The sequence below is a fragment of the Lissotriton helveticus genome, chromosome 7, assembly GCF_964261635.1.
Source record: "Lissotriton helveticus chromosome 7, aLisHel1.1, whole genome shotgun sequence".
Classification (NCBI taxonomy): domain Eukaryota; kingdom Metazoa; phylum Chordata; class Amphibia; order Caudata; family Salamandridae; genus Lissotriton; species Lissotriton helveticus.
Window position 1 is genome coordinate 147,856,543 of NC_136068.1, and position 26,787 is coordinate 147,883,329.

Below are 26,787 nucleotides of genomic sequence, written 5' to 3' on the forward strand. Positions count from 1 at the left end.
ACTGCCTGGACAGCCAAGTCCGGAGGGATGGCTTCTTTGGCCGTTCCGTCCTCCAGGACTTTCTGGTGTGATTATTGGTTCGCAGACCCACCACCGGGGTTGGTATTGCTTGGGTATCTATTCTAAGGTAAGGAATCTATCACTAACGTGTCTCTTTCAGATGCACAAGTTACTACTTGTGTAACGATATATCTGTAAGAGACATTAGTTAGTGATAGATTCCTTACCGACCCACCCATCCTCCCCGTTCTGCGAACCGATATCTAGGGTTAAGGTCATCCCCTTTCAGGGCCCTAGTTTCATGGCACCAGTGTTGGTTCTATCATGGCTCTGCGTATCTGGCGCTGAAAAGCTGTGTATAAGAACTGACGTCAGCACGCGGAGGCAGCGTCTAAGTACTTCGACGACGTCATCACGGCGCCCACAACGCCGACGACGGCCGCAGACGACGCCTACCGACGCGCATGGGTACTGCTACGCAAAAAAAAATCCGGATCCAGTCTGACGCCTGGGGATATTCTAAGGTAAGGAATCTATCACTAACTAATGTCTCTTACAGATATATCGTTACACAAGTAGTAACTTGTGCGATATTCATGGATTTTGCCGCTATCGCTGTGATCACGTGATGCGCGGCGATAAAAAAATTGCTGCTAACCCTTCTTAGCGATAAATATCGCTATTTGTTGATAATATGCCCCATAATATTTATAAATTAAAGACCCAGACTGGAAAGGCTATCCCTTGGACACTGAGCGAGGTCTCAGCCGTTTTGTGTACCCAAACCACGAATTCCCAACACGTGAGCCGAGTCCAGAGCGGATTAGAAGGCAAGAAAGACCGCATACAACACACAAACAAGCATTTGCAATGCAATAGGTCTCGCATTAGGAAAGTGTGAGCTATTGGTATTGTAAATGATCATTTTTTAAATATGTGTTGGCTTTGAAAATATATAAATTAATAGCATTGTTATTCACAAAGCCAATAGCTTACACTTTCCTAATGCGAGTCCTATTGGCTATGGCAATGCGTGTTGGTAGCAAGCAAGGACAGTGCTGTTGTGGTGCCGAGTGATGCTTTTGTGGTGCTGAGTGATGCTGTTGTGGTTGGGCTGAGTGATGTGGTGGTGTATTAGAGTGATGTGGTGGTGTCCCAGAGTAATGTGGTGGTGTCCCAGAGTGATGTAGTGGTGTCTGTAAGTGATGTGGTGGTGTCTGTGAGTGATGTGGTGGTCTGTGAGGGACGTGGTGGTGTCCTTGAGTGATGTGGTGGTGCCCCTGAGTAATGCCCCAGAGTGATGTGGTGGTGTTCTGTGAGTGATGTGGTGGTGTTCCATGAGTGATGTGGTGGTGTCTGTGAGTGATGTGGTGGTGTCCATGAGTGATGTGGTGGTGCCCCTGAGTGATGCCCCTGAGTGATGTGGTGGTGCCCCTGAGTGATGTGGAGGTGTCCTTGAGTGATGTGGGGTGTCCCTGAGTGATGTGAAGTTATCCCAGAGTGATGTGGTGGTGTCCCAGAGTGATGTGGTGGTGTCCCAGAGTGATGTGATGGTGTCCTAGTTTGATATGGTGGTGTCCTAGAGTGATATGGTGGGGTCCTAGAGTGATATGGTGGTGTCCCTGAGTGATGTGGTGGTGGTGTGAGGCGTGCAGCAGTGTGAGGCGTGCAGCAGTGTGTGGCGTGCAGCAGTGCGGCGTACAGCACTGTGTGGGGTGCATTAGTGTGAGGCGTGCAGCAGTGAGGCGTACAGCAGTGTGAGTAATACAGCAGGGTGAGTAATGCAGCAGTGTGCAGCGTGCAGCAGTGTGAGACGTGCAGCAGTGTGAGGCCTGCATCAGTGTGCGTAATGCAGCAGTGTGTGGCGTGCAGCAGTGTGTGGGTGTGGTGTGCAGCAGTGTGTGGCGTGCAGCAGTGTGTGGCGTGCAGCAGTGTGGCGTACAGCAGCGTGTGGGGTGCATCAGTGTGAGGTGTGCAGCAGTGTGAGGCGTGCAGCAGTGTGAGTAATGCAACAGGGTGAGTAATGCAGCAGTGTGAGTAATGCAGCAGTGTGCAGCGTGCAGCAGTGTGAGACGTGCAGCAGTGTGAGGCGTGCAGCAGTGTGAGGCGTGCATCAGTGTGCGTAATGCAGTAGTGTGTGGCGTGCAGCAGTGTGTGGGTGTGGTGTGCAGCAGTGTGTGGCGTGCAGCAGTGTGTGGCGTGCAGCAGTGTGGCGTACAGCAGCGTGTGGGGTGCATCAGTGTGAGGCGTGCAGCAGTGTGAGGCGTACAGCAGTGTGAGTAATGCAGCAGTGTGCCGCGTGCAGCAGTGTGAGGCGTGCAGCAGTGTGTGGCGTGCAGCAGTGTGTGGCGTTCAGCAGTGTGAGTCGTGCAGCAGTGTGAGGCTTGCAGCAGTGTGTGGCGTGCAGTAGTGTGAGGCGTGCAGAAGTGTGTGGCATGCAGCAGTGTGAGGCGTGCAGCAGTGTGTGGCGTGCAGCAGTGTGAGGCGTGCAGCAGTGTGTGTGTGAGAAGTTGGCCTGATAAATGATGTTCACTATTCTAGTGAACACCTTGCACCAGTCCAAACAACCCTTATGGTGATGGTTGTAAGTCAACCTTATAGACCAGCTATCCTAGTGGTAGCGTGGACAGAACAGTCTTAGGCTAAAAGACTCTTGAGGGCGTGTAAAGCCAGCTGTTTTACCATATGTAACCCCTTGAATATCAAATGAAAGGACACCACACAGGATATATATAAAATATATATGTATTTATTTACTAACACACTCCTCTGAACTCTATGAGATCAGAGGCAAAAGCACATAGCAAGTTACTTAGTCAGAATACGTTAAGTTGCACAATTTACAGTTAGGCCCTAGGGGCGAAGCAAACCATATATTAAGAAAGTGGTATAAGTACCACGTCACGAGAAAAGGAAAGGCCTAGGGAATCGCTGGGGCTACACTATCTGAACCTTAGTTTAGAAGTAGGAGGCCCACAGGCGGCGCGTGCAGTGTCTTTACACACACGCGGGAGTCAATGTAAAGTCAATGGGAACTTAGAAGTTAGATAAAGAAGGATTTAGGACACTTCCGGTTTAGCTAGGAGGAAACAACTAAAAACCTAGACACTTGAATAGTCAATACCCTTGGGAGCACCGAAGTACTCGTGTTACCTCACCCACAGGAAGCGGGTGCATAGGTGTGAAGATGTGTCACGTTTTGCCGTTGAAGTCTATGGAGTTTGTGAAGAAAGATGCTGCAGGCGACCAGGAGGAAGATGTCCGGGTGGATCCAAGGGTGGATCGAGGATGAAGAGTACCTGAAAGCAGAGGGGACGGAGTCTGGGTCACTAGCCAGTGACCGGGTGGAACCAGGAAGGAACCAGACGACGTCGAGGAGCAATCAGGTGCTCTCTTGAAGCTTGTCTCTTCAGCCATGCGGACCAGGAGACATCGAGGATGACCAGGTGCTGGAGGCAAGCTGTCCCACGAAGGTTCTCGCAGATGGAGGGGTCGACTGCCGGATTGAAGTCAACAAGCCTTGACAAAGGCAACCCACGCAGGATTCAAAGAAGGCTTCTGGTGCAGACCAGCAAGGTCTGAGGTGCCTCACCTTTGCAGGGAGGCAAGGGCCAGAACTCGTGGAGTGTGGAGGGCTGATCTTCGGTGCAGGTGGAGCTCGGATTCGGGGTTTCTCAATCCCCAGTGCACAGCTTCGAGGATACCTCAGGAGCTGCACAGTTAGCAAGTTGCAGGCTTTTCAAGATGTCCGGTCCCACGTGTCTGGTCGCCTCCACGGGTCTCAGCTATGCTGCAGTCGTGAAGAGAGGGTCAGAGAGTTCTGGAAGTCTGGGTCTTGTCAGGCTCTGTGCTCGGGTCCCGGCAGGAGCGTCAACAAAGCAAGCCGTTGATTTGCTGGATGGTGCCTGGTTGCCCAGGGTGGTCACTCCTTGGCCACAAGGGAGATTCTTCAGTCTTCAGCTTCAGCAGAACATCCAAGGTCCAGAGTTTCGTGTCAAGTTTCGATTCCAGGATTAATCTAAAGTCCTAGGACTCAGCTCCTACCTTTATATAACTAAAAGGGGCTGGATTACTTTCTAGGTCCCTCCTATGGGTGGGACCAGGAAGGGGGGTGGTTACACCCCCTTTCCTTTGTCCATTTTCGCGCCAGAGCTGGGGCTGGAGTGCCCCAGCAACCGGTTTGAACTGGGGTATGCATGGAGCACCTAGTGTGCCCCAGGCAGTGTCTCATTCTACTCAGCCCTCCCTGTCCCAATACACAAAGTCCTGTCTGGGTTGGTGCTCGCATCTCTCCAGGCAGGAAACCTATTGTCCAAACCTCCGTGACTGGAAATACTCCCAGCAGCAGGAGGTCAGACGGGTGTCTGTGGCAGCAGCGTCCATTTTGTGACGCTGGGGCTCTGGTTAACTTTAACCGGGATAGTCAGCAACAACATGTCTTCTCCCTCTAGAAGGGTGGAATGCTACCCCCGTCGCCAGAATTGGTGAGGGGGTAGTATTCCAAAGCGTATGACACCATACACGACATGTTTAGATAAAGCCAAACCAAAGTTAGCATTTAACCGCGAGGTTCATAATGCACTTAAGAGTATATGGTATGGCAATATCATAGAACAGCTATAAGGACATGGTTCCGAAAGCTGCAGGCAGGCTCAGCTCATGCTAGAGTACCATCTCACACATAACTAAGCACTCTGCCTCCAGGTTTGTCAAGGCCTGCCATAGGAGTGACTTATAGGTTACTGTGTGTCTATATATAAGGGTAGATATAGGAATACTATACCTAAGCAAGGGGTGATTACACGACCTTGCCCCAGCTCAGTGATCAGCCAGTTGTGTCAGTTTGAGTGGCCAGCCAGGGGTGGCATAATACATGCTGCAGTTCCTTGTAGGCCTTGGTTACACCCATGCCCTGAGTACCTAGGGTACACTTCTACAGGGGCTGATAAGGTTAACCAATTCCCAATTGTGGATGTACCTAGAGTACATGGTGTGAATTTAGAGAGAGTGTATCTGGGCTGTGGGTCTGATTAGCAGGCCCACAGCCACATCTAAGTCGAAAACCAGTAAAGCAAAAGCAAAAAGTGGGGGTGACCATAGGAAGCAGACCCTACTCTCCTACAGTGTGATGTGCAGCAGTGTGAGGCATGCAGCAGTGTGAGGCATGCAGCAGTGTGAGGCATGCAGCAGTGTGAGGCGTGCAGCAGTGTGAGGCGTGCAGCAGTGTGTGGCGTAGAGTGTGCAGCAGTGTGTGGCGTGCAGCAGTGTGTGGCGTGCAGCAGTGTGAGGCGTGCAGCAGTGTGAGGCGTGAGGCGTGCAGCAGTGTGTGGCATGCAGCAGTGTGTGGCGTGCAGCAGTGTTTGTGAGGTGTGCAGCAGTGTGAGGCGTACAGCAGTGTGCAGTGTGCAGCAGTGTGAGGCGTGCAGCAGTGTGAGGCGTACAGCAGTGTGCGTAATGCAGCAGTGTGTGGCGTGCAGCAGTGTGCGTTGTGCAGCAGTGTGTGGCATTCAGCAGTGTGTGGCGTGCAGCAGTGTGAGGCGTGCAGCATTGTGAGGCGTGCAGCAGTGTGAGGCGTGCAGCAGTGTGTGGAGTGAAGAATAATGCGGGCTAACAAATGCGGGGAAGCTAGACTAAAACAAATCCCAAAACATCGCCTCACGCAGAAAGCAAAACTGTTACTGCGGGGGAGGGGGCTGTAGCTGAAACTAAATAAAGGTGACCTCGTACATTATGGAAATGCTTGCATGTTGATAAAAGCCCAGGCCATGGTTGAAGAAGCAGCACAGACTTGCTACGTTTATAGGAGGAGTAGTTCTGCCTTTTGTTGCCGACACTGTGCAGTGGCCGCAGTTAGTGTGTGGTGCAGAGTGGCAGCACGTCGTGGAGCATCAGAGCAGAGTCAGCTCTCGCAAATTGAAATTCCTCTATTGTCTCTGTGTTTATTCCGGTTGTAATGCAAGGAAAACCAAGATTAAGATGGAAAGACTAGCGCACTGTCGCATGTACCTATGTGGGCACTAATCAGGAAATACGATAAAAATGTAAGTGGTCTGGTGAGAAAGATGAAGTGGGCGGCCGTGAAGAGGCGCTGCACTCATTAAGGGAAAGGAAACACAAACACTTGCATGCAGAGCTTATAATGGGAGAAGTTTGTATGCCACAAGTAATCATAGTGATCCATGGGGGTGAACAAACAACAACAAGCTCTTGGCATTGCTGTGGTGGGGCCGGGGGAGCGGAGCGGGAGTGCATTCCTATGAAGTCTGATGCGGGGGGCGGGGGAGCGGATCCTTTGAAGTCTGATGTGAGGCACAGACAAATGGTGGTGTGACATGGCTGGTTTGTGCACGCGCATAGCTCATATGAACTGTGCGTGATCTGCAAGTTTGGTAGAGTTTTTGAAGTGCTTACTATAATACTCGCCTATCTATCCCTGCGGGATAGAATAGTCGAGACCTAAAAATGCCACCCGCTATTAAGTCTTCTTAAAATGCCCATGGTGTCCAGTGCAGGAACTCCGCCTCAGCCATCCGCCTCGTTCTGCGAACTGACTTCTAGTGTTAAGGACTTCCTTTTATTGTGTTTTTATCCAGGAGCCTAAATCGATATTACTATTTTATGCCCTTGTTCGGTTATAATCAATAATATCCTAATAACGGCATAGTAATCATATCCATATTCAGTCGTAGTACATGCTGTCACAATAAGCAAGGCTACTTGCCCAGACTCCTAGAAAGCACAACGAGTTCTCTAAACAAACCAAACCTCCAGCAACCTGGGAAATCCCCCTTGCTTTTGTTTTGATTTCGTCCTAGAACTCCTGTAAAGCACTGTAAGAACGGCCAGTTCTTAGTGACATCCTTATTGACGTCTTATGTCCAACCTTACGTCAAACCCGGCACCTTTCAGGTATAAATATACCAACGTTGCCTTAAGCAAACACACGGTGGTGGTTTTGGAGCAGAGCAGCTATCTACTTGCCCGAGAGCCCAGCTGATGCGAGAGCCCACGGAAGCTGCCCCTCCTCTTTTGACGCACTGAGAGAAACGCTGTCTTTTCTCCTGCCGAGAAATCCAGCTCTGGTGTTTCCAGATACCTTCGCGGGTTACTGGGATATCGAGTCCTGAGAGAGAGATACAAGACCTCCTGCTTTCTAATATCCAGGTACGGAGCTGACTAAAACCTTAGAGAGAATTCTTGACTCAGATTCTTGGCAAAACAAATTTAACTTAAACTGCTACTTACTTACTCCTTCCCACGTATTAGGCTTAGGTCAGGTACATCGGGGTAGGCGTATTTAGAAGCACCAGTTGAGTACATTAGTCAATGTATATAAGTATGTATATATTTTATCTATTTTAAAGTATCTTATGGCTAAGAAACCATATCAATGCTTTTACAGTATTATTTCTTAATCCTCCTTTCACTGTAAGCACTTTACTTTACTATGAGTATTGCAATTGTGGCAATTCATTTCTCTTGTATGAGAAAGAAGACTGCTCAATAAATAACAACCTTTTATTGAAAACGCCCGTCTCTCTTTTTCTCTGCACTCTGGTGAAACTAAGTTTGCACACTTGACTGAGCGAAATAGCTGTCTACTGTTTTCACATGACTCTAGAGATACACTCTTATTCTGAGGGAGCAAAGTTGTCATGTTATATGGTTGTCAGAAGCTAATCCCTTCTTGTCTATCCAGGGAGGTTAAACTCCTCCTTGTTTATTCGAGAAAGTTTCTAGTGACCTCTGAGCTAGCTGGCAAAAACTTAAGTCTAATATATGCAAAAATGAGCTGGGAGTGCTTGTTTATCTCAGACACAATTAGAAATTTTAATCTTCAAAAGGAACACACATGAATCAATAGTCCAAAAATATAAATTATAGACATATACACAATCAAAAATTCTTGTTTATTCTTGATGTTCAGCAGCCGACGCGTTTCGTCCTAAAGGCAGGACGTCATCAAAAATAAGCGGGCACTTATTGCCTGTGATTCTCACTCTAAATAAAATCTACTGTTTCTCATTTAAGAGAATCACAGGCAATAAGTGCCCGCTGATTTTTCTAACAGTGTGAAGTTATTGAATTCTTTGTGAGTACCATACGGCACAGTGAGCTGTATCATATTGAACAGTTTTTAATGAGATTTGAGTTATGTTCTCAGGTTATGACTGATTGAGATTGTACACATATGATTGAGATTGTACATATGTACTGATACATCTGTATTATGTGTTTGCACTTGCAGCCCTGATGACGTCCTGCCTTTAGGACGAAACGCGTCGGCTGCTGAACATCAAGAATAAACAAGAATTTTTGATTGTGTATATGTCTATAATTTATATTTTTGGACTATTGATTCATGTGTGTTCCTTTTGAAGATTAAAATTTCTAATTGTGTCTGAGATAAACAAGCACTCCCAGCTCATTTTTGCATTTGTTCAGTTTAATCTGGGGTTAGGATGATGCCCCAGTAGTTGGTAGAGTGTTAACGCTAATTTGAGTGTACTATCCCTAGTGCACCTATTATACCCTACGTCGTCCAAAAATCTTAAGTCTAATATAGTCAGTAGAGACCTAGATAACCCCAGTCCTACATCTACACTGCTGAATATATTATTCCAATGCGCAGAGCCTATATACACTACACTTTCAGGGCCCTAGTTTTGTGCACCAGTCGTCAGTGTCTTGCATGGCTCTGCACTTCTGGCATGGAATATTGTGTAAAAGTACTGGTGTCAGCGCATGAGGCCGACGTCTAAGTAGCTGCTGCGACGTCATCCTGGCGACCACAGCACCAAGAACGAACGCGGAGCCGACCAACACCACCGTTTTTACGCGCAGGGGTACTGAGGATGAATAATTATCCGGATCCAGACTGATGTTTGGCTCTAATTCTAAAGGTAAGTATTTTATAACTAATTCATGTCTCTTACAGATATATTGTTACCGAAGGTTGGTAACTTGTTCTTTTATTCCGTCACAAATGCTGGTGCTCCAGTGAGTCGATGTCCACGATACAATGCTGATCTCGTTGGCAATTTATGTACACCCTACTATGTCATTGCATTTTATCATGTAGTATTATTGTATTGAATGTATATTGTATATTTTTTTCTATGTGATGCTTATGTAAATTTGTCATTATTGTGCATTGTTTGTTTGCCACACTTTATATAATCCATATTTGGTGGGTTCTGAAGTAAATATACCCAGAGAAGTTACACAAATTACACAGTTATATAATTCATTTTCTTTCTTTCATAAAACTTTATTTCGGTCAGTCGACCATAAAAGCATACATAGAAAAACAGTACGTTAAAATTCATGTCACTTTAAAATATGTTTTAGCAGTAACACACGGCATCTCTGGGGGTTGTGTGCTTCAGGTATAAAAGGTGTGTCCTTTATTATTGTGGCACCCACTGCGACAATGGCTTTTCAAAGGAAATGGCATCCACCACTCCACAGCTGCCTGCAATGTGAGGAGGTATTCGAAGAGCACATTAGGAGATCACTGCCCTTTCTCTCACTTAGCGCTCTGAAGTAACCAAGGAGACTCGGAGGGCTCTCTTAAAACTTGTGAAAAATAGAGAACACGTGTTCCGTGACAACCCGCCCATACCCCCAACCCCCCGCCCCACCTCCACTCTCTCTGCCCCAGCATAGAATGGGATGCTCTGCCCATTCCATGAGGGCAGCCAGACCCACGCCGCTTGCTACTCAGACTGGCAACTGTACTTGTTGTGTTTAATTTTTTTATGACTGGTAGGGTGCCTGTACTCTCTGTACCTCTCAGTGTAGTGTTTTGCTGGTTCGTCCCAGGTGCAGCCCCCTCGCATACTTGGCCTGTTCACCGACACAAACGACCTCGAAGCAGGGCAATCGGGTTTGAGTCTCAGCAGAGACGCTCAAACATCCTGTGATTCTGGGCAATTCATTTTGTCTCCCCATGCCTAACTAAAATGAATATTTCAATCTGTAACGCAACTGGTGCTCATATAAAATGCTCTGATTCCTTTGTTTCAAGTTGACAATATATAAAACTCCCCCAAAAATAAATAAATAATTGCCCAATATAGGCAATAATTCGTTTACTGAAAATTGAAACGTACTCCCGGACCACCGGGGACACTGCGTCAGATGAAGAAGGGAGGGTGCTGCAAAGTGAGTTGCGTAGAGCCGCCTCTCCTTGCTGCGCGGATCAGACTGCTTGCCAGCTGCTGTCCAAGTGCCAATTAACACAAAATTATTCTGTCATCAGTTCCAGTCATTACAGTTAGAATTAAAAGCGGAACAAAAAAACCCTCTTGTGTTTTATAAATGGGAATTTGAGCCGTCGCAGTACACCGTGTGCAGGACGAGGAGCCAGCCCGAAGGTGGCAGGTTTCTTTCTGAGAGGATAGCGAAGCCACTTCACTCCGCGCCCCTCATTCCATGTTTTCATGGTCATTGCTTGCAGCGCTGCCCTTTTCACCTACAGACCATTCCTAGAAGGTATGTTATTCTACTTAATTCAACTGAAGCAAACCACATCTACAACACACACAATGTATTAAGCTGACATATAAAAGCCACTGAAAGTCATGCGTTATTCAATAAATGCAGCCGCATTTGGTTAAATTCTCTGCTCGAAAATCAACTAGTTTTATTACATAGTGCAGTGCACCACGCCGCTTTTTACCTGGAAACGTAAGTTAGTTCATATTAGATGCATATCGCCTGAGATAAGGCATGCTATCTGGAGTTATTCTCCCTCAATACTACGGACACCAAATATTAAAAAACAATGGTGCTAAACTCACATTTCAGTTTTCTATCAGCTGCACTGTGCTCTACAAGTAACCGAGCATCAACACGCCATGATTGTTTCACTATGGTTGGAAGCCTTTGTTTATTGGATCAAAGGCATTTGTAAATGAATCAATTATAATTACTTTTTGACAACCCCTACTTCGGTTCAGTATACAGATTAATGTCAAGCCCTGAACGCGCAGCACATACATTAGAAACAAGCGAGCAGCAGCATCCATTCTGCAATGGTGCATCACCACTGTTTAAAACGCTGCTCAAATTATCATTTGAAGCAGGCCTGGACACGCTGCATACGTCTGTAGTCCTACAGACAACAATAACATCATGACTGACTCATAAAGTAACAAGCGCGTTCCTCGCACTAAAAGGAGGCAGCAGGGGGAGGGGCGAGAGGAGTTGCCGAGTGCTGGATAAACAAACGCTCGCCATGATGTATACTTTTCTCTTTTTCTGCCGTCCCACTTAGACGGCCTCACCTGCTTTCCTTCTGAAGTAAATGGCTTCTTATCTTTATGGTGCCATGTGTTTGGCTCCATAAAGATAAGAAACCTTTCACTTCAGAAGGAAAGCAGGCTAGGCCGTCCAAGTGGGACGGCAGAAAAAGAGAAAAGTCTACGTTAGACAAAACTCTTTTCCAATGGCTGGCCACCATTTAGCATAAACGGTAACGCCGGCCAAAGGAAAAGAGGGGCGAGGCTTAAAGCCCGATACTCAAAGCTCCTCAAAAACATAAAATCTCGCCAGCGAGACTGTGCATGTACGCAGCCCACAAAGGCGAGACCTAAAACAGAATTGATGGTGTAGGCCAGTATATATACTTTCAATACACATGTTATGTTTTGGTGACATTCATGTCGTAAAACAAGATGTCTCAGTAAAGACCTATTTCAGTGTAGTTGTGAAGTTGTTAACAAAGCAATGCATAATATCTCAAACTTTGCCTGTGACTGGTTACATTGTTATGTGTTTTTTTACTATTTAGCTGGGCACCAGCTTAATAGGAGGGTACTTTTTTACCAAGGTAAGAATAAATAGCCGATTGCGTACCATTCTTATCTATTTTCTGTATTAATCACTTTGTCAAGTTTAAATTGATAAATTTGTGAACTTTGATGTTTTTGTTAATCTTAACTATGTAAGTTACATTAAGCATAAGAGAATTATTTAACAAATAACATTTCTTATAGTTTAAAAATGTTCTGCTTTTTTAAGACTAGAAATCAACATGGTAAGAAACATCTCTTTAGTGATACTGACACAGAAACACGATGTGATGACAGCAAGACTGATATAAGCTGGCTGCGGGAGTCCAACAGGAAACAGAAACCCAAATTGTTAGGCTACAGCAGAAACAAAATGGTGCCGAAACAGGAGGTGCCACGAAAATGTAAGAATTGAAGTGTTGAAATAATTACCTTCTTTATATTTGTGTAGTCTATTATCGAGTTACAAAAATAAGGCTGAACACATGAAAAAAAAAATAAGACTTTAGTAATGGATACCCGTTCTGGCAGATTCAGGGCTCCTGGCGGTGTGACAGCAGAATATCTACAACCAACCCATCAGGTGGTCGCTAATGAACCCTACGCAAAAGTAAACAGCTTAATACACCTATCTTTTCTCAGATTCTCTTCTTTTTAGGTCTGGGTTTTAACAACTAGTAATTCACAATATATATATATATATATATATATATATATATATATATATATATATATATATATATTCACTGAAAAAACCATAGGTTTCAGGCCTTATATAGTTAGGAATTAGCTTTTTAAAAACCTTTGAAATTCACTCAAAAAACTATAAGTTTTAGGGGTGTTATAGTTAGCTGGACATTTCATTCATACAAAACCATTGAAATTACTCCTATATAGTTAGTTGTACTAACTATATTTCGCGCACCCTGCAATCCACATATTAGATCATTCATGACATGGTCAGTGACATCACTGATGACATCTCAAATTAAATCACTGATGGCATCACTGATGACATCATCCAGTGAATGTGGTTTGCTTCGTTATTTAAATATGCATTATATATATAGCAATTTGCATTGAAGAATGAGTGGATATATATAAATAAATATTTGGATGGAGGATTTAGTAGCAGTGTAATTGACTGTTTACTTGACCAATTTATAGTGTCTCACTAAATATAGTGGATAGTGACTAAACTGTGAATATCTGTTTCACTTTGTCAGTTGTGTAAACTGATACTACAGTTGGTTACTAGCTATGTGAAAGTCTATATTAGTTATTGATTAGTTAACTGAGTATTTGTATGGGAGTGTGAAAGTGTGTGTGGTTCGGTGGGGGGGTGTGACTATTCAAAGATGTGTGAATAGTTGATTCAGTAGATATATGAAGTTAAAACTACATGTTCTAACAGTTTAAGTGAGTGAATCTCTTTATGGGTGTGGTGATGAGCAAATATATTTCTCAATGGTACATATCCAACAAACTAGAAAAATAAAAGGCAGTGAATGTGTCAGTTGTTATATAAATAAGTATACATAAGACTCAATGATTGTGTGAGTAACTGTATGGATAACTGTATACTTGTAATAATGATTTTATAATTCACTAAGTATGACTTACTATCTAAATGAATAGATGAAGTGGTGTTTGTATAAGTGTTTTGCTAAGAAATATGTAAGTATGATCCATTGTTTGCATAAGTGAGTAGGATGACTTCATATGTGAATAGGATGTGTGCTGTTGTTTAATGTCGATATAGGTGTATAAGTATTTTTGATAGTGTTCTATTGTTCATTGACAGCATGTATGAGTGAATCTACAGGTAAGTGATTAGATGTGTGTATACATCTATGAATCACTGAGTGGATTTTTAGATACTTGTATTGCTGTGACAATGGATTCAAATATGATACCCTGTATTTTAGAAAGAGTGATGAAAGATTTTAATAGTGTATGAAAAGGTGTATGTGATTGTCACGTGGATGATGTCATCCGTGATGTCATCAGTGATGTCATTTGAGATGTCATCAGTGATGTCACTGACCATGTCATGAATGATCTAATATGTGACATCATCAGCAGTAGATTGCGGGTACGCGAAATATAGTTAGTACAACTAACTATATAGGAGCAATTTCAATGGTTTTGTATGAGTGAAGTGTCCAGCTAACTTTAACACCCCTAAAACTTATAGTTTTTTGAGTGAATTTCAAAGGTTTTTTAAAAGCTAATTCCTAACTATATAAGGCCTGAAACCTATGGTTTTTTAAGTGAATTTGCAAGTTTTTTTAAAATGCTAATTCCTAACTATATAAGGCCTGAAACCTATGGTTTTTTCATTGAATTTCGAAGGTTTTTTAAATGACAATTTTTAAATGCATTAATTGTTATTTTTTTTTATACTGATTTACTACATTTTTGCAGGCAGGTGTTCAGAGGGCACTCCCCCTTTTTACAACACTCTGCAGCGCAACCCCTGGCGCGTTTGCAGAGGAGGAACTAATTCCCCTTGCATACTGGGGGTCCCTGGGGGCAACTAGCCCACCAGGAGCCTCCAGTATAAGCCAGGGAGCTGCATTACAGAGAGGTGTAATGAGGCCACACCCTTTTTTACACCTCTCTGTAACGCAGCCCCCGGGCGTGTTTGCAGAGGGGGAACTAATTCCCCTTGCATACTGGGGGTCCCTGGGGGCCAAGTAGCTCACCAGGAGCCTCCAGTATGCGCCATGGGGCTGCGTTGCTTTCCCGGGGGGCGGCGGTCCCCGGGGCAGTGTGGGGGGATTGTGGACCCCCCACACTTCTTTATCAATATGCCGCCGTGATTTGGTCCCCCCGGGGGTAATTTTTAAAAAAACAGACCAGGTTTTTTTTTTTAAAAATGTGCGCCTTTTTTGTCCTTGTGGGACCATCTGGGCAGGCCTAGGGGGTCAGGGTGTATCTACCCTGCCCCCTTTTTGTGTTCTTCACGTTTGTTTTTCTGCTTTCTTGTGCCTCGGTCTATCAAGCACAAGATGGATGCCAACACTTCCTGGTTAGAAGTGTTGACAGCCAATGAGCATGCAGCTTTCTCGGGAAGGCATGCTGATTGGCTGCCACTGTCTGTCAACACTCCAAACCAGGAAGTGTTGGCAGCCATATTGTGCCTCGGTAGAACCAAGGCACAAGAAAGCAGTGAAACAAAGGTGAAAAACACGCAAAGGGGGCAGGGTAGAAGCACCCGGACCCCCTAAGCCTGCTCAGGGGGTCCCACAAGGACCCCCCAGGCCCCCAAAAATGTATTTATTTTTTTTAAATCGCGGGGTACGCGCACCGGTGCGCGTACCCCGCGATTTAAAAAAAAAAAAGAATTGGGGGAGGCCTGGGGGGGTCCTTGTCGGACCCCCTGAGCAGGCCTAAGGGGTAAGGGGGCTTCTACCCTGCCCCCTTTTTGAGTTCTACACGTTTGTTTTTCTGCTTTCTTGTGCCTCAGTCTACCGAGGTACAAGATGGCTGCCAACAATTTCTGTTTTGGAGTGTTGACAGACATTGGCAGACAATCAGAATGCAGCTCATACTCGGGAAGGTACAGAGTACAGTAAGCTTACAGTAAGCTTATATAGATATATACATTTTTTCAAATTCAATTTTCTCAACAACTACTGGAGGGATTTACATCATTTAAACAAAAGGCCGTACTGCGTACCAGTCCCAACCATTTTGCAAAGTTTGGTGTAATTCCTTTCAGCGGTTCGGGCTGTAGCCGTGTCTAATCGTCGTATGGAAAATAACATGGGGAAAACACGTTTTGGGACCCCCCTTTTTTCTCAGCCCCCACTTGAAGAATCCCCCCAAAACTTTCAGGGAAGGAGCAGAGCGGAGCGGGCCATCTTCTTTGAGAAATTCGCGGAGATTCATCAACCGGCGCCAAAGTTATTCCCAATAGAATGTTGCGGATTTCCTATGGAAACTAGGTCCTAACTAAATATACCTACTGGCGAACGCCAGTAGGTAATATATATGTGTATATATATATATATATATATATATATAGAGTGAACCTTTGGGCTACGCTGCTTTCAATCACCTGCCTTCTTCTGCCAGCGACTTGAGACTTTATCAATAACATCTCGGCTCAGCTCAGTAGATGTATTTATCTCGCACCTAATGCTATTGGCCACTTCGGTGTGTCCTTCTGCCTCCCCTAGGAACCCTTGTAGGGGAAGGATAGTGACAAGCCACATGGGAACGATCATAATAATCTCAGGATACCACCAGAGAAGCCATCGTAGGGTCCAAATGACCAGGAGATTACATGATGAGAATAGTAAAGGAAACACCGGAGGCATATAATGTTAATATATTACTCATCGATCTGATCCCTATCTGTATTCGCAATTAAGCATATAGTGATGCTAGATTAATTGGAAACAAGTCCAGGGGCAAAAACTGCACACTACTAAGTGTGACTGAGGTCAGGGTAGTGAGACAATGATTAGGATTGAAAACAGGCACAAGTTTAACACTAGCTGGAAAGGCATCCTGCACAGGGCTCTTAGAGGCCTGATGAAATACAGTATGTTGGTCTGTCAACAAGGATCTCTCTGATCTTGGGCATTGAAGGAGTGAGTATGAGCAAAACGAAGTCTTCTCTCAACAAAACATTAGTGATTATTATTAAGACACAACATGATGTTGAACAAAACACTCATAAGATGACAGAATACCAAAAAAGATTGTGCAACTACCAGGAATGCATACCTTATTTCATCGAAGGAGTTCCAACATGTCGTCTATGCACAAATTAGTAGTAAAAAAGAAGGAACACAGTATGGAACACAGTATGGGCCTCATTTGTAAAGTAAAAGATAATGCTGCAGGGATCTCTTTATTAAAAAAGGAATCACATGTATGATATGGCTCTGGAAATTGGAAAACCACTCAAAAAAGAATAATTTACTTATGAATTGTATTGCTGAAATGGCAGACTAGCATAAAGATCTGGATGAAAATATAATTTCTTTACTTTCCTCCATCCTATGAACATATTTTGGATAAATATGTAGAAAAGATTCTATGTGCAACTCATAAGCCTGTCCCATGAAACATGTACCAGATTCCGATTTGCCTTGATATTTCGAAGCAAATGTGCTAAAAACGATAGGAACCAAAGAAAAGAGGAACCCAGACAATATATATGTAAAGAAATGTAAAGCACACGGTTCTAAGGCTTATTTACAGCAACTTCTGAAGGAAGTGGCCCGATTAGGGTCACCCAGGTCACTCACGACCACCTCTCAGCCTTCCATACCAAACGAAGAGTCGGTCAGACAGTAGAGAATACAAACCAATAAAAGTTTATTCAGAGTACAATCAGAGTGGAGCCCTGTCTGCCAAGTCGCTAGGAGTGCTGCAGAGGAACTGACATCAGACAGCATAACAATACATTCTCTTCCAGGGGATACTCATCAATAGTCATAAGCACTGAATTATCTCCGCCCATAAGCGGGAACACAGAACATATAGACTAATACATATATATGTGTAAAATATATAAAAATAGTACATAGTACTAAAGTAATTATACACATATACATGTATAACTAACAATATGCAGCCTTAACCATAATCAATAGGCTAATAAAAGCCATAATTACATGTCTTCTGCAGACTGAAAATAAGCAATACAATCAAATGCAAGAAAAGGATCTGAACCTTAAATGCATTCCTCAGAAAACAAGCTTTTATTTTCATCAAAGAACAGGTAATAAAAGGCATTTAGCCTAAGTAGACTGCATAAATAAATAACATCCCTGTACAGAAAAGGAGGCTGTCACTTTGCCTTTAAGGCCTAAGAGAATCTGAACACTTTGCCTTTAAGGCCTCCAGGAGACCCCTGCTCCCATCATGCCCCACAGGTGACAGTTAGGTCAGTTCTTTTTTCCGGCTTGTTCTGTGAGGAACCTGAAACTTGAGCTCTACTGAATTTGATTGTTTTTCAGTCAGAATTTGGTTTTTTCCTACTTTTTTTGACAGTTTTGTCTGTTGGTGGTACTTTTCAATCTTTTCTGACTAATTTATAGTTAATTTTTAGTCAGTTATGCCACCTTTATTCTACAATTGTCCTTCCTGTGGGAAGAAGATGTCCAAGACAGATCCTCATTCTGTGTGTGTGGTTTGTTTGCCTTCCACATGTGATGTAGAGAAATGTTACCACTGCCTCAAGATTTCCAGAAGAACTCTGAAGGAAAGAGGGAAGATTCGTCTTTTGGGGCTTATAGAGAGGGAGAAACATCATGAGAAGGGTGCAAGAAGTGAAGTTTCATCTGGAAGGCCCTCCTCTCCTTCAAAACGTCAAAGATCTGCTTCTCCTGAGGGTAGGAGTGAGAAAAGGCGTAATGAGAAACCGTCGACGTCGAGAGTGAGTGAAAAAGTGAGATCGACGTCGAAGTCTAGATTGACGGAAGGTATGTCGACGACGGGGAGACCAGTGGGGAGAAGTGAACCAGCGTCGAAGACATCACCTGTAAGACACAAGTCGACGTCGAGACCGAGGTCGAGATCGCAGTCGAAAAGCTTGTCGACGTCGAGGCATGTGGTGTCGATTGCAGTGAAGACGGCCTCGAGGGTGAGAGATAGATCGACATCGAGGGAAGGATCGACGTCGAGACCTGAGAAGAGAAGATCGAGGTCGACGTCGAGGCGTGGGTCGGCGTCGAGACCTGAGAGGAGAAGAAGATCGAGATCGACGTCGAGGCATGAGTCGACGTCAAGACATGCTTCGGGCTTGAGTCATGAGAAGTCTCGTTCGCTGTCGAAAAGGCTATCAACGTCGAGGAATTCGACATCGAGGTCTCCGCCACCTGCTCCAAGGTCGGCGTTGAGACATTCTAGATAGGCCTCTCGGACCCATCACAGGTCTTTGTCGAGGTCGGAGCCGACTTCGAGGACACCTACTGATCAACCTGGGTCGATGTCGAAGAATCCGACGTCGAGGGCTTATTCGAACAGATCGCCATCTGTCAGAGCCTCTCCTCACCAGGCATCCTCTATGGTGGCTCATTCTGGTTGGACGTCGAGGCATTCGACGTCGAGGGACAGGCAATTGGCTCCTGCGAAAGAGGTGTCGGCACCGGCGTCTGAATCTCCACAGTCTATAAGGAGTTCGTCGTTGTGAGAAGTTGGCCTGGTATATGATGTTCACTATTCTAGTGAACACCTTGTACCAGTCCAAACAACCCTTATGGTGATGGTTGTAAGTCAACCTTATAGACCAGCTATCCTAGTGGTAGCGTGGACAGAACAGTCTTAGGCTAAAAGACTCTTAAGGGCGTGTAAAGCCAGCTGTTTTACCATATGTAACCCCTTGAATATCAAATGAAAGGACACCACACAGGATATATATAAAATATATATGTATTTATTTACTAACACACTCCTCTGAACCCTTTATGAGATCAGAGGCAAAAGCACATAACAAGTTACTTAATCAGGATACGTTAAGATGCACAATTTACCGTTAGGCCCTAGGGGCGAAGCAAACCATATATTAAGAAAGTGGAATAAGTACCACGTCACGAGAAAAGGAAAGCCTAGGGCCTAGGGATTTGCTGGGGCTACACTATCTGAACCTTAGTTTAGAAGTAGGAGGCCCACAGGCGACGCGTGCAGAGTCTTTACTCACACTCGAGAGTCAATGTAAAGTCAATTGGGACTTAGCAATTAGAAAAAGAAGGATTTAGGACACTTCCGGTTTAGCTAGAAGGAAACAACTAAAAACCTAGACACTTGGATAGTCAATACCCTTAGGAGCACCAAAGTCCTCGCGTTACCTCACCCACAGGAAGCGGGTGCATAGGTGTGAAGATGTGTCGGGTTTCGCCGTTGAAGTCTATGGAGCCTGTGAAGAAAGATGCTGCAGGCGACCAGGAGGAAGATGTCCGGGTGGATCCAAGGGTGGATCGAGGATGAAGAGGACCTGAAAGCAGAGGGGACAGAGTCTGGGTCACTAGCCAGTGACCGGGTGGAACCAGGAAGGAACCAGACGACGTCGAGGAGCAATCAGGTGCTGTCTTGAAGCTTGTCTCTTCAGCCACGCGGACCAGGAGGCGTCAAGGGCAACCAGGTGCTGGAGGCGAGCTGTCCCACGAAGGTTCGCGCAGATGGAGGGGTCGACTGCCGGATTGGAGTCAACAAGCCTTGGCAAAGGCAACCCTCGCAGGATTCAAAGAAAGCTTCTGGTGCAGACGAGCAAGGTCTGAGGTGCCTCACCTTTGCAGGGAGGCAAGGGCCAGTCTGGAGCAACCAGACCAGCGAGTCGGTTCAAAAGGATTGTCGTCCCAGAGGCTACTAGCCAACGAGCCAGCAACCGGACAACGCGGCGAGCAGAACACAAGCAGAAGGGCCCCACGCAGAACTCGTGGAGTGTGGAGGGCTGATCTTCGGTGCAGGTGGAGCTCGGATTCGGGGCATCTCAATCCCCAGTGCACAGGTTCGAGGATACATCAGGAGCTGCACAGTTAGCAAGTTGCCGGCTTTTCAAGATGTCCGGTCCCACGTGTCTCGTCGCCTCCACGGATCTCAGCTATGCTGCATTCGTGAAGAGAGGGTCAGAGAGGTCTGGAAGTCTCAGTATTGTCAGGCTCTGTGTTCGGGTCCAGGCGGGAGCGTCGAAAAAGCAAGCCGTTGATTTGCTGGATGGTGCCTGGTTGCCCAGGGTGGTCACTCCTTGGCCACAAGGGAGATTGTTCAGTCTTCAGCTTCAGCAGAACGTCGAAGGTCCAGAGTTTTGTGTCAAGTTTTGATTCCAGGATTAATCTAAAGTCTCAGGACTCAGCTCCTACCTTTATACAACTAAAAGGGGCTGGATTACTTTCTAGGTCCCTCCTATGGGTAGGACCAGGAAGGGGGGTGGTTACACCTCCTCTACTTTGTCCAGTTTCGCGCCAGAGCTGGGGCTGGAGTGCCCCAGCAACCGGTTTGAACTGGTGTATGCATGGAGCACATAGTGTGCCCCAGGCAGTGTCTCAATCTATTCAGCCCTCCCTGTCCCAATACACAAAGTCCTGTCTGGGGTGGTGCTCGCACCTCTCCAGGCAGGAAACCTATTGTCCAATTCTCCGTGACTGGAAGGACTCCCAGCAGCAGGAGGTCAGACTTGTGTCTGTGGCAGCAGCGTCCATTTTGTGACGCTGGGGCTCTGGTTAACTTTAACCGGGATAGTCAGCAACTACATGTCTTCTCCCTCTAGAAGGGTGGAATGCTACCCCGTCGCCAGAATTGGCGAGGGTGTAGTATTCCAAAGCGTAGGACACCTTACACGACATGTTTGAATAAAGCCAATCCAAAGTTAGCATTTAACCGCAAGGTTTATAATGCACTTAAGAGTATATGGTATGGCAATATCATAGAACAGCTATAAGGACATGGTTCCGAAAGCTGCAGACAGGCTCAGCTCATGCTAGAGCACCATCTCACACATAACCAATAACTCTGCCTCCAGGATTGTTAAGGCCTGCCATAGGAGTGACTTATAGGTTACTGTGTGACTATATATAAGGGTAGATATAGGAATACTATACCTAAGCAAGGGGGGATTACACGACCTTGCCCCAGCTGAGTGATCAGCCAGTTGTGTCAGTTTGAGTGGCCAGCCAGGGGTGGCATGATACATGCTGCAGCCCCTGGTAGGCCTTGGTTACACCGATGCCCTGAGTACCTAGGGTACACTTCTACAGGGGCTGACAAGGTGAACCAATTCCCAATTGTGGATGTACCTAGAGTACATGGTGTGAATTTAGAGAGAGTGCATCTGGGCTGTGGGTCTTATTAGCAGGCCCATAACCACATCTAAGTCGAAAACCAGTAAAGCAAAGCAAAAAGTGGGGGTGACCATAGGAAGCAGACCCTACTCTCCTACACCCCCCCACCCAAACTTAGGGACATTAAACTAACCTTGACCAGTTGAGTCTTCATGTTCTAAGTGGAAATATCGGGAGAGTCCATCTGCATTGGCATGGTCAGTCCCAGGTCTATGTTCCACTGTAAAGTCCATCCCCTGTAGGGAAATGGACCACCTAAGAATTTTGGAATTTTCACCCTTCATCTGATTTAACCATAGGAGGGGCTTGTGGGCTGTCTGAATCTTGAAGTGAGTGCCAAACAAGTATGGCCTCAGCTTCTTCAGGGCCCAAACCACAGCAAAGGCCTCCCTCTCTATAGCTGACCAATGTTTCTCTCTAGGGGTCAGCCTTCTGCTTATGAAAGCAATGGGCTGGTCTTGACCATCTATATTCAGTTTTGAAAGTACAGCTCCCACACCCAACTCAGAAGCATCTGTTTGGACTATGAACTCTTTAGAGTAAACTGGACTTTTCAGAATAGGTGCAGTACACATGGCCTGCTTCAGGTCATCAAATGCCTTTTGACAGCTAAGTGTCCAGTGAACTTTCTTTGGCATCTTTTTGGAAGTTAAATCAGTCAGTCAAAAGTACTTTATTCGGTTCATATCAAAAACCATAAAAGTATGCTACATAAATTCATCAGAGTCAAGAAAAATATGGAACAATGATTTACAATCCATTCATAACAATTTCATATATATATAAAAACATGCATTTATAAATATTGATAAAAACAAATAAAACCAGCACGAAAGACAATTTAAAAGAAATGAAGCGCTTGCTCCTAGGTCTTAAGTGTGCCACTATGTACAATATATCCAGTTAATTTTCCTCCTCAATCTCAACTCTATTGTCAGAAAATTTGCTATATTAAAGATCTCCCATGTACTAGACAACAGCTGTAAATATAAAAGGGCAGGTTTAACTTGTCTAAAGCTCTTATCCTTAATGATGGGAATAATTAACTTTTTGCGGATAGGGCATAAATGCTTACAAAAAAAGATAAAATGCATAGTGTCTTTAATAGAGAATCCGTCACAAGAACAAATCTCCAGTTCCGACTCCTTTGTCCAACATGGGCGTTCTGTGAGAAGAAGGTGAAATTTATTCAGTCTAAACTTAGTCAATAGAAATCGATGATTCATATTATTGACGATTCTCAAATAGGGTTGTAGCGGGAATTCCGTTCTCCTACAGAACTGTGCATAGAGATTCGGATCCTCAGTGAATTAGGGTGGCCCAAAACTCACCTCAGTACCCAAAATCCCCTTACCGAGCTAGCTACAGTGTCTCATTGGTCAGTATAACTTCTCAATGTTTAGACAGGCCAGAACATGAACTTAGAATAGCTCAGGTATCGTGGAACACATGAACACTCTTTCGTTATGCAATCATTTCAAACCAGAACGTGGAGTAAAAGAGGACACGTGCACATTTGAAATATTAATTTACTAATGCAGGGTTCTCAAACGCAGTATCTTAGATAATACAAGCAAACATATTATCACAATCAAAGTTATCAGCATAGTCAATAGTCCATAAAATGCGAAAGGTGACAGCATGCTAATATGCTGAAATGAATAGGAATTAGCAACACCTAATTCTCACCCTCCCTAACTAGCATAGTATATTATTATCTATGAAGGTCTCTTTGGGTTTTAGCAGGGCGGGCCCATACCTCAAAATCTCAGTGGCAGAGGATCACATCATCTTCCACCAGCTCTCTGCAAGCGAAGCACCATCAAGTGTGTTACGTGTGCTCTCAGCAAAGCAATATAAAACACGCGTAAAGCCAGATTTTGGCAGCAGCTGCATTCATGTTATGTCTAGAAAGGTGCGAAGATCAGACCTCACAACAACACTGTGTCGAGTTATCCTGGGAAGCTTCAGCACTCACTGTGCAGACATATTTTACCAAACAAAGCTGATATCAGAGCAATAACATATTATTCTCATGTAAATCACAACGCTCTTCTAGGTTGAAAGCTAAAATAACAATTATGTGTCGTGTGCAAAAGCAGCAAAAGGAAAAATGGCGTTTAAACACTTTAATAAGCTCATGCTAACGTAACACGGTATATAGGTAAGCAGTATCTATATGACACACCCCTAATGATCCGAGCACGGACAAAATAAGGAATGTAGCCATGTAGCGGGAGTTTCTAAGACCAGAATAGGGGCACCACATGAAAACAGAGTTCAATAATAACTAGTCAGATCAATTTGTAAAATCAGGTGAAAAAGGTCATATAGAGGTCAAGGAATAACTCCTCAACCATGCCAATCCATAATTCAATGTAACTCAAGTCAATAGGTCTCGGTGTGCAAAGATTTTTGTACACAAAAAGGTTCCAAAATTCTGTAAATATGAAGGGGCTATCATCAAAAGTTTCGAAGGTTTTTTAGGACAGGACTGAGTACGCAAAATATGCAGCAACAGCCTCCAGCATGAAATCACTGTCATCATCCGAAAACAGTTCAGCCATCCAATTCATTAGTGGGAAAGAACATATATGCTCCTCCAGCACCGGAGCCTCTAGCATCATCAGAGGACAACCCGGTGGGTTCTCAATATAGCTCTGTGCCAAGAAATCTTGCGCCGCTGCAAGTACGTTCCAGTGACCCATTAGTCCATGCATCACTGCCAAGGCCATAATCCTTTCGCCAGAACAAACCAACTCGTGAGTAACTACGGGACTCATCAGGTGATAAAAATCGACGTCAGGAGATACCGTCTTCCAGAGACACAAATCAAGGGCCCAGTCGAAATCGCAGCTCAGGCAATGAAACACAGGCTGGACACATGTGAAATAGGAAAATCGAAAAGATAATCCAAATGCCGTGCTTAAAGTCGCAAGCGGCAGTGTGCCATAGTATTCAAGCATCCGGTTGCGAAACAGTGCCAGGTGGGGCTGAGCGGCTTCTAACACAAGAGGGGCCTCCATTTTTAATAAAACAAAATATCACCAGAACGCCTAGAGCCAGCGCCAGCAAAACAGGAAAGCCTCCAAACAGGCTTGAAAAGATACTGTGGAAGAAAGCCGGGATGACTCCAAATATTTTCTCAAAAGAAGTCACAAGACCACTGCTAACTATTTTAAAAAAATGCGCCAGGCCAGAAGTGGAGGAGGCATTAAAGATTTGATGGACCAGCTCGCTGAAATGCAATGGCAAATCAGTATTCAATAGCGCTTGCACTTCTGTGCGCGTGTTAGCTATGTGAAGGACGAATGTTTCTCGAGCCGAGCTCAGGGCCACCTCTTTTTGAGACGAAAGGGCTCTTATTTTACTCATACCATTGAACTCTGCTTTCAAGGTTGGGATACGCTGCCAGATGGAAACATCTGAATTCCCATGTGTAGGAGGATACAGAACGTTTTTGCAACACACCACACGTTCTGATACGGTTACCACATAAGCGACACCTCTAATTAACCCACAACAGTCTTCGTTATTTAAAAGTAAATAACTGCCATTTGCCAGTAATGTGAAAGTAGGAACGATTGCGGGAACTGGAGTGCCTTTCAAAACACAGGCTAAATTTGGCCGGTCCTGGTTACAAGAACCGTGCAACTGGATGTGTCTACAAATTAATGAATGATCCGGGGTTTCTGTGCACTCCTCCCCTTTAAGATAAACCTCTTTTTCGTCTTTCAGGCATCGATAAGTGAATGGAAGAGACCATACCTCATGGAGAAATGAACTTCCTAGCGGTTCATATCTACCTATTGCAATATAGCGCATACAATTGGTAAATTTATACAAAGCAAATGGTAATGTAATTAACCCATGGATAAGCCACGTCGCAGCAGTGGCTTCTGCCACAGAGAACGGTAAAGACTCCAATCTCTCAATGTGTAACATGGAAAAAGATGCATCTCGCATTGAAAGCATGCGCTGCTTGTCAGTCAAATTGAAAGGGGCAAAGAGAGAGGACACGTTCATGTAAGACCAAGGCACCCGTCCGGACTTAAGCGTTTGCAGTCTCCACGCAAATTGCATAATAGAACGCAATTGATTCTGACCATGGTATAAAACAGACACATCATCTTGCACAATATCAACAACAGAAGACACTATGTTATTTAACGTGTAAATGCGGGAAGAAAGCATGTTAATACTGTTATCCACAACTGCAAGTACTTTTTCTAAATTAGCTTGATCAATAGCTCTAAGGCGTGTAGCAGCCTCAATTTGTGAAGTCTTCCAGATTTCATTGTAAATCGCATATATCATTCTTTTTGATATACCACTAGCTGGGCCTTTAATGAAATCGTTTAAATCCACATCATCAGTGAGCTTGGATAGATGCAGTTTGACCGCAGCCAAGGTAGAATGTTTTAGCCAATTCTGACATAATTTTCCTACTGAATAAGTGGTGACAGAATGGTCCGTATCAAAGCGGGGATCAGGCCTAACATGTGTAAACCCATTAGCTAAACCCAGAAAACGATGTTGGCATGAATCTGAACTTCTGTGCCACATCAGCCAACCTTTTGGATCCAAACTGGAAATGTTAAAGGACGCATTTTGCAATAAGGCCTGCAATTCATTAATGGAAAACTTTGTAACATTATTACAACCGGAATATTCTTCTAAATTAGGGACAGTAGGTATATTTAATTTTTTAGAAGTAGCCAATCCAAAGCATGTCGTTTGAGAAATGGTAGAATTTAAAAATAACATATGATTTGGTATGAGACATGCACGGTGTAAAGCCTCAGTGCCTTGTACCTGCCAACTTTTAGAACCCCACACTGATTTAAGGTCAATGGTTTCCTTCCATAGCTCGTAGCCTTCTACAGCCAATTCGTCTAGAAAGGACTTCGAATACAACAATTTAGTATGGTAAACATCACTTACAACGAAACTTTTACAACGCACTACCATTACAAAGCGGTCATTACAACGCAAACTATTACAACGCATTGCGCTGGGGGGGCGCTCTAGGATACGGAATAGGTTAATTTACTATCCAATAACCTTCCCTAGTGTCCACGGGGACTGGAGTTGGAATAGTAAATTAAACTATTCACTATCCAACACCCAAAAGCGCTATGCGTTGTAATGGTATGCGATGTAAAAACCGCGTTGTAAAGGCAGGCGTT

At 44.6% G+C, this 26,787-nt stretch overlaps 1 protein-coding gene across 4 annotated transcripts in view; it reads left to right on the forward strand.

Moving 5' to 3' along the window:
* Positions 1–26,787, forward strand: part of SYCP2 (synaptonemal complex protein 2) — a 2,783,385-nt gene that overhangs the window by 1,840,004 nt on the left and 916,594 nt on the right. For all 4 annotated transcript variants that reach the window (XM_078651823.1, XM_078651822.1, XM_078651824.1 and 1 more), the window contains one exon: positions 12,028–12,202. In XM_078651823.1, coding sequence (XP_078507949.1) covers positions 12,028–12,202 — 175 coding nt within the window. The remainder of the gene's footprint in view (positions 1–12,027; positions 12,203–26,787) is intronic.